The sequence below is a fragment of the Gracilinanus agilis genome, chromosome 1, assembly GCF_016433145.1.
Source record: "Gracilinanus agilis isolate LMUSP501 chromosome 1, AgileGrace, whole genome shotgun sequence".
Taxonomy (NCBI): Eukaryota; Metazoa; Chordata; class Mammalia; order Didelphimorphia; family Didelphidae; genus Gracilinanus; species Gracilinanus agilis.
The window spans coordinates 351,489,158-351,498,448 of NC_058130.1; the positions used below are offsets into that span (position 1 = coordinate 351,489,158).

Below are 9,291 nucleotides of genomic sequence, written 5' to 3' on the forward strand. Positions count from 1 at the left end.
GGAGTAACACTCTCTCTCTCTCTCTCTCTCTCTCTCATTTCTCCTTCCTTCACTCTTCCTATTTGTAAATAAACTACCATAAAATCCATCCTGACTTGGGTCTTTCATTGGAATTGTGAAAATTGATTCCTGGCTACCAAACTTTAAATATCCAGTCCAACCATAATTTTTACTCCTTACATATATATATATATATATATATATGTATCATCATAATCAGCTTACTTCTCTACCCTTTTTCTGGGTAAATTCCTTCTATCTTTTCTACTACTAAGAGTAATTTTTGAGAATAACAGGTATCTTCTTTCCACGTAGACATATAAATATTTTGACCTTGATGATTCCCTTAAATTTTCTCTTGCTTATTGACCTTTTTGGGTTTCACTTGTGTCTGGTGTTTGGACTTCAAATTTTTTGTTTAGGTCTGGCTTCTTCCTCAGGAATGCTTGGAAATCTTCTATCTTATTGAATGTCCATTTTCCTCCCGGAAAGAATATACTCAGTTTTGCTGGATAGGTGACTCTGGGGTGTAAACCCAAATCTTTTGCCTTCTTGAATACTCCACTTCATCCTCTGCATCACTGCTATATTGATTTTTATGAATTGCAGATAATATGAATTTTATTCACTTTTTCAATAAACTCCAGTGGCTCTTCAACTCTTTATTCATTCATTCATTTATTTACTTTATTTATTTCAATTAATTAATCAATTTTGTCATGAACCCCCTTTGATAGTTGGGTGAAGCCTATGGACACTTCCAGAATAATATTTTAAATGCCCAAAATGAAACACATAGGATTACAAAAGAAACCAATCATAATGAAATATTTACATTTAATAAATGTTTATCAAAAAATATTTATGAACCCCAGAAATCCTCAAAGATGAAATATAAACTTTTCTGTTTGGTATCACCCATCAGTCACCCTAAGTATGCTATGGTCTAGGTAACCTGGACTTCTTATTGTTCCTTATACTTGACATCCCATCTCTAGTCTCCATGTTTTTTATTGTCTTTACCATATGCTGGAATGTACTTCCTCTCTACCTCTCACTTGTAGATTCTCTAGCTTTTTTCAGGGTTCTCAGGTCAAAAGTTACCTTCTATGTGAAACTTTTTCCTTATACTCCCAGCTGCTTGTTCCTTGCCAATCAAATGATTTCTTAACTACCTATACATTTGTACCTACACACACACTCACCCACACACACATACATACACGTATATACACATACATACATGTAGTTTCCTTTTGTAATTTGTCACTTCCTTGAAGACAAGGACTAAGTCACTTTTGGCCCTGTATTTCTAGCCCCCAGTACTGCAATTCCTGGTATAAGTCAGGCAGTCAATAAATGCTTATCATTAATTGTTGATACTACACACCACCAGCACATAAATATGCAAAATGAAAGATTCTAAATGTTTCTTACCTAATTATCTCCCCCCAAATTGGGTGGAACACTAGTGGATACAGGCATAAAAAGCTATCATTTATTAGACTGCCATTTAGTATTAAAATAACCATTTACTCACTGCTTAACAAGCATTTTATAAATAAATATATTTTGTGATTTACATTTTGAGTGCTTACAACAAAACAGGCAATCTTATTAACTGTGGAAAATGTAGGGTGATTTGTGGAAAAGATTCTCAAACCCCAAATTCCTAAACATTAGTAAAAAGGCCAGAAATTTACATGGAATGTCTGAAATGACTATTGTTCATTGAACAATGAAAATGCATCAATCCATTTCTACAGAGACCTGGAGGACCTTTGTTGGCTGTTGTCAAGAAGGTGGCTTTCAAAAACACATTTTTGTGGAGCAGGTAAAATGAGTTAATATCATGATCTAATCTAAAAAGAAAAAAAGTTAAAGGAATAATATCGAGCAGATGTGGAGGAGAGAGACCAGACTGCTGTCTGCATTTAATTACCTAGAGAAAAGATTGTCTTCCAGTCTTCTCTCCAGGTAAGAATCTCTCTTTCTCTTCCTCTTTCTTTTCTCTGATATATTCTGTACTTGGCTATTTAAAGGCAGTAACAAAAGGAAATGGAATTTACATTTGTAAGCCCCTCTTTCCCTGTGAGGTCTACTTGCATCTTGCAGCATGGATCTATGATGAATTATAGCAAAAAGAAAAAAACAGAAACAAATAGACGAGCCAAGGAGCTAAGGAAAATGAAATCAACAGAGGATTGGATATGTTGAACTGGCTAGAGAGATACATAGAGGTTGTTGCTGGTGCTAGTCCAAGTCATTCCTGCAATATGAGAAGACTTAAGAATAATTACATAAAACAAACATGCAAGGTGATTTATCTCATTAGGTATGTGATGCTGGCTGAAAGTTAAGTTCTCTGAAATCTTTTCACAAGTTGATGGCATACATCTTTAGGTCCAAAAAAAGCCATGCTGTAAGCATTCTAACTCATGAAAATGGAGCTATGAATGCATCTTATAAGTAAATTGTAGGATTTTATTAATTATGAAAAAAATTGTGACTACAAGCACATTTATTTTTTTTTAAAATGTAATGTCAAGAAATGAAAACTAAACAAATAAACATTAGAATGTTACAATTCCAAATACTGTCTGAAAGGTTCTCAAGAGTATTATTATAAAGTACTGAGGACTGAAACCAGTATCTGAAGAATCTTTGTGGAACTTCTTTTAGTGTACGCACATAAACTGTCAGAAACTTAACTTTGTCTCAATACTTTTTTGGTGATGCCAGCAGGCATTTATTAGAAAGCATTCCTCTAAAATTCTTGTTGTTTCAGGCCTTTATTTTATTAAAGCAGCTAAAAAAGGAATAGAGGAGATGGAGTATGTGCTCAAGAGAGGAAAAGCATGCCCTGCTTTCTAGTAAGCAGAAATGGTATCAGTAGATAAAGTTAGACAGGCATGGGAACAGATTCAAAGAACAGAAACCATAGCCTTGCTTTTTTATGAATGACAATGTTTGAGAACGTGACCCCTCTTAACTTCTCCACACCCCAATGTATGAGTTGCCTCGACTGAGACAAGAACAGTAACAAGTTTCTACGGGAACTCATTTCACACCTCCATTTTCTTTCTTGTTATCTGAGAGATTACAAAGCACATTTCGGCAGTACTTTGCATTCATCTAACCTCTGCCATGCAGACCACACCAATATAGCAAGACAGGTTTATGTACCTCACACATTAGACTCTATCAGGAAACTTGGTAGTGGCAGTTGGATAAGGACATCATACCTTACTGAACTTGTTCTAAAAACAACAGCAGCCAAGCACTCATCTTCTCACACTTTTGAATGACCTTGGCCTATGGTAGGCCCATTTTTAGATGCAGTAGAGTGTGTCACTGGAGGTGCAGCCTGCATGACGCACTGATAGGCTGTGTGGCATGCCATACATTTGAATAATATTCTTAGAAATTCTAGCTAGATCTGCATATACTCCAAATATCTATTCAGCAGGGAAGAAAGCAAGGTGGAGTGCTTAACTTTAACTGACTAGTTGCTTTTAGCAAACAGAATGCTGGTTTAGATGCCAGAAAAAAATAATAACAACAAGCCAAAAACCTTAGTAGTCTCTTCTCGTGTGCTCTAGAACACCAAGTATAAGATATATATTTAAGTAATAAAATTAGAAGAAGCTTTTCAGTCTGCTATTACAGAATAAAAGCCTCTGGAGCAAAAGGAAAAAGAAGAAAAATAAACCTTAAGCAAATATAAAATTAATTTTACTTATGAAATTCAAGGAAGAATTTCCTGATATAATAATTCTCTTTTTTTCTACTTGCAATTGCTTTTTAAAATAATCCACAATGCTCTAAAATTTTCTGGAGGTCATTGCCCCCATTCAAAGTGGAGGATCATAAGGAGTTCTAAAGAAAACTCACTGTAGCCCAAACATGCTGCTCTTCTCTCACTTCCAAGGATTTTTACACAAGTACAGTTTGCACAGTGAAAGGAATTTAACCCCAACTTCAAATGAGTTTTTAACGGAGTTTTGACAGAATTGGAACTAACTGATCATCCAGCCAGTGCTGACCTTCTCCAACTGCACATCTGTTTTCTACGGTTTAAGACATAGTGCTACTGAATCTCATTGGTGCAGCATCACTCCCACATGTATGTGCTGAGCTAAAACCAAATATCATTATATCTGATCATCTCATTAACTCCAAAAAATCAGTATATGCAGTCACAGACATTTGGGAAGGCTTTCTTTGGATTTTATTTCCGTGGGTACCTCTTAAGTGATTTTTGACTTTTGAAGTTGAAAAGACAAAGCTCAGTTGGTACATCGTGCGAGTGGTTAACAAGCAGACAGGAACAAAAACTATTTTAGTTCAGAATCAGTCATACAAAAACGCCACATTAGAAAAAACATCATGGAAAACTTAGACTACTTGATATCATCCAAATCATTTACTTACTTCATTGTGCAATTGAAAATAAAGAGATAATTGCGTCTCAAAACCAGACAACAGGTTCACAAAATACTCTTTTCACACTCCTAAGTGATGCTTTTGGGAACAATGACTTTTTTATAAGGGCGTTAGCCTGCCATCACTTTTCCACTGAGTTTTGGTGGGCATTACTCTCTTTTTATCTTCTTTCTTTTTTCTCCCTCATGATCTTTTTGCTTTCTTCTCTTCTTCTCTTATTCACTGGGTTCCGGGGATCATAGATTTCAAAAGTGTCTTCATCCTGCATGCTTGCATCTTTTACCTTTCTGCTTTTATCCTCAAACTGAAGCACATGGGACATCCTAGAGAGAGAGAGAGAGAGAGAGAGAGAGAGAGAGAGAGATGGTTCAGTGATTTTGGCGTGACAGAATTGAAGTCTGAAATTCTACACTACACTATCCCTGGCATAACACACTGCAACTATACTGGCACAGAACACAAAGATGGGCTTATTGTTTACTGGGGCTTTATACCACATGGCAACCGACTTCTCTGAAAACACTTAAATTTAAAAAATATGTCTGGAGCTTGTTCTCCTGGTTTTTATTTCTAGCAGTGACCCCCTTTGCCTATTTTTTCATTTGAGGCACCTTCCCTGCTTAAAAAACAAAACAAAATAAAACAGTCTTACTATCCTGGAAATGAAACTGTCCACTGCCCTGTTTGAGAACTTCCTTTAAAGGCTGCATTCAAGCAGGGACATGTAGGCTGTCCACATTAGGGTCTTCTCTTTCAATAGTTAATTGGGTCAGAGGTAGGGAATGTACTATAAAAATTCAAAACTGATGCCCAAAGTTAAGAACTGGGCAACACTGGTTTTATTATGACTTCCTTTTAAGGGGAAATGGATTTTTCTCATGGAAAATGAGACTCATTTATGTTCTGGCAATGCTTTCTGGGATGATTTCCTCTTCTTAGTATCAATTAAAGCAAATAAAATGATCCTGATATTTTTCTACTTTATCAAATTCTAACTGGCTTAAGGTATCAACACGTGCTTGAGTTAGAAGTATTCATAAGCTGGATACTTAGCAGTAGGGAGATCTACAAGTGCTCAGCTTGCCCCCCATTAGGAGGTGTCAGTACTCTGGGAACTAATGGGGAAAGAAGTCAAAGGATTAAAGGGGGCGGAAATCATTCATTCATTCACTCATTCACTTGTCTGTTCATTCATTCGTTCATTCATTCATTCATTTATTTATTTTGGATAAAGACTAAGCCTCCCTTTTACACCCAGGCTATAAGTACAGTGATCCCTCATAGGCTGATACCACTGCCGACTGGCACAGTTGCTTTGGCCCTTCTGTATCTGCCCTGGAACAGTCTGGCTGGCTGGTGGCTCCAGGGGGGCTACTCATATTGATACCAGAGAGTAGAGACCTGGTCAGCCCAGTACAGGTCAGAACTCCTGTGCTCAAGAGATCTGTCAGCTTTAGCTTTCCTGGGAGCAGGAAATACATGTGTGAACCACCATGCTGCACCCAAAAGACTAAGTTAGAGGACAATAAAACAAACTTAAGAGGCAAGAGTTCAATTTCTATATTTTATCAAATAGAATTCTTAAGATGTTTTCATTATTTAACTAAATGATGGGTTTTACCTGTATTTTTGCACAAGAAACTGGGATAGAGGTGGTCTGACTTTATATTCTCAAAACTGTTAGTAAGATTAACATGCTCATTTAGTCCCTTTGTGATTTTTCAGATGGAGACTTCTAACTGTATCATATATTAATCCCATCCCTCATTCCCTCCCTCTACCAAAGAAAAGAGATCACTAAATCTCTGTTGTTGAAAGTACTGCTAACACTTTGATAATTTTTACTGTGTCTTGACACCCTACCCACCACTAACAGCAAACATTGACCTAATACCAACAATGGACAGATAAGACCAAAATCCTCAGACTCAAAACCTTCTCCACCTGTCCTCAACTACCAGCTCTGCTTCTGGCCCAGTCACCACAACCATTGTCTGAGGAAGTGATTGTAGAGATTCAGTAATTTAATTCAATTCAATAAACATTTATGAAATAATGACTATGAGTCCTGGAAACTTCATGTACAAGGAATGTAGTCCCCATCTCCTCAGAAGCCACACTGCTAAAAAATGGGAAAATGGTTCATGATCTTGTTAAATGGCTCAGTCTCACAAACAGATATGGTTTTATTGATGGAAATGATATCACAGAAGATATATTTGCATCTACTTTGTCATTGTGCTCTAAGGACCACAGGATCTCTTTATCTGGCATGCAGCTAAGCCTACCTATGTGCTATTTCCCCTTATTAGAATGGATGTTCCTTTAGAGTAGTCTTTCTTGCTTTCTAACTTGTATTTCCAGTGTTTTGAGAATGGCAAAGAATTGTTAGATGATTTTTCACTCACTCACTCATTCATTCATTTATTCATTCTTGGTTTGAGATTTCCTTGTTTTTAAGATCCACTGAGTTGTGAAGGTGTTGGCTTCCTTTGGTTTGCTGCCTTGCATTTCCCACACATTGTATTTGCTCTTCAGAAGACTCAAGTAGATCTATGATCACACTGATGTGTATGTTCCCTCCAATGATACTTGTTCTGGCAACTTTTGTCCATGTCTTTTCATGAAATAGTTTCTCAGAAATCCAAAGTAAATATCCTATCCTTTTGGTGTGAAGTTGCCAGGTTACAGGGCTGGCCAGTACTTCATTATTGGCCCTCTAACCCTGACATGGGTGATACATTTTGACTGCAAAGACCTTGCAGGCTCAGGAAAGGTTAGATACACCCTATCTTCCCTTCATCCCAGAGAACAGGGAACCTGAACCAAAGGCAAGGTTGAAGAGATGACCTTGGTCAAAGGTCAAGATAAGGTAGGTTAGAAGCATGAAGATTCTCCACTGAACTAGGCAGGTAAAGTCTAAGACTTGAGATAAATGAAGACTATGCTCTAATCTTGCCTGACCTTTTTCTCAGGGTGTGGTTACACGTAAAGCCTTGAGCCTTTTTCTTAAAAGGAAGCACTTTATGGAAGTCTTTCATCCCTCTTGGGCTTCTGTCTTACTATTGCTTGAGCTTCCTGAATTGTGACAAAAAATTCAGCCATGAGTCAGTCTGTCTTTACAGTCAACCAATCTTAGTTCTTATCTGTGAACTTGTCTCCATCCAAGTAACTCCATCCCAATCCCCAGGATCTTTGGCCTTTTACCTGTTTCAGAGAATGCTCTTGCATTCAGCCTACATGAGGTCATCCCCTTCTGGTCAGAATCATTTCCATCAAAGCAGTGAGGGGGCATGGGCTGGAGTGTTCTCTAATGAACACATTTTGTAAAAATCAAGGGAGAAATTAATAAAATCGAAAGTAAAAGAACTATTGAATTAATAAATAAGACTAGAAGCTGGTACTTTGAAAAAACAGATAAAATAGACAAAGTACTGGTCAATCTAATAAAAAAAAGGAAAGAAGAAAACCAAATTGATAGTATCAAAGATGAAAAGGGAGACCTCACCTCTAATGAAGGGGAAATTAAGGCAATCATTAAAAACTATTTTGCCCAATTATATGGCAATAAATATAACAATTTAGGAGATATGGATGAATATTTGCAAAAATATAAATTGCCTAGATTAACAGCAGAAGAAATAGAATACCTAAATAATCCCATATCAGAAAAAGAAATTGAACAAGCCATCAAAGAACTCCCTAAGAAAAAATCGCCAGGGCCTCATGGATTCACAAGTGAATTCTATCAGACATTCAAAGAGCAACTAATCCCAATACTATACAAATTATTTGATATGATAAGCAAAGAAGGAGTCCTACCAAATTCCTTTTACGACACAAATATGGTACTGATTCCAAAGCCAGGGAGATCAAAAACAGAGAAAGAAAACTACAGACCAATCTCCCTAATGAACATAGATGCAAAAATCTTAAATAGAATACTAGCAAAGAGACTCCAGCAAGTAATTAGGAAGATCATCCACCATGATCAGGTGGGATTTATACCAGGAATGCAAGGTTGGTTCAACATTAGGAAAACCATCCACATAATTGACCATATCAACAGTCTAAGAAACAAAAATCACATGATCATCTTAATAGATGCTGAAAAAGCCTTTGACAAAATACAGCATCCATTCCTATTGAAAACACTGAAAAGTATAGGAATAGTAGGACCTTTCCTAAAAATAATAAACAGTATATACCTAAAACCATCAACAAGCATCATATGCAATGGGGATAAATTAGAAGCCTTCCCAATAAGATAAGGAGTGAAACAAGGATGCCCACCTCTATTATTCAACATAGTACTAGAAACACTAGCAGTTGCAATTAGAGAAGAAAAAGAAATTGAAGGTATCAAAATAGGAAAGGAGGAGACTAAGCTATCACTCTTTGCAGATGATATGATGGTCTACTTAAAAAATCCTAGAGAATCAACTAAGAAGCTTGTAGAAATAATCAACAACTTTAGCAAAGTTGCAGGATACAAAATAAATGCACATAAATCATCAGCATTTCTATACATTTCCAACACATTAGAGTAGCAAGAAGTAGAAAGAGAAACACCATTTAAAATCACCCTAGACAATATAAAATACTTAGGAATCTACCTACCAAAACAAACACAACAATTATATGAAAACAACTACAAAACACTTTCCAAACAAATAAAACTGGATCTAAACAATTGGAAAGCCATTGATTGCTCATGGGTAGGACAAGCTAACATAATAAAAATGACAATTCTACCCAAATTAATTTACCTATTTAGCGCCATACCTATCAAGCTACCAAAAAACTTCTTTACTGAATTAGAAAAAACTATAACAAATTTCATTT

General features: G+C 36.3%; 1 protein-coding gene across 1 annotated transcript in view; it reads right to left on the minus strand.

The window, feature by feature from the left end:
• Positions 1-3,932: 3,932 nt before the first annotated feature.
• CWC27 (CWC27 spliceosome associated cyclophilin) overlaps positions 3,933-9,291 on the minus strand; it is a 348,895-nt gene continuing 343,536 nt past the window's right edge. Inside the window, exon 14 of the mRNA XM_044663601.1 lies at positions 3,933-4,769. Within this exon, the coding sequence (XP_044519536.1) occupies positions 4,607-4,769 (163 nt within the window). The 3' untranslated portion in view covers positions 3,933-4,606. The remainder of the gene's footprint in view (positions 4,770-9,291) is intronic.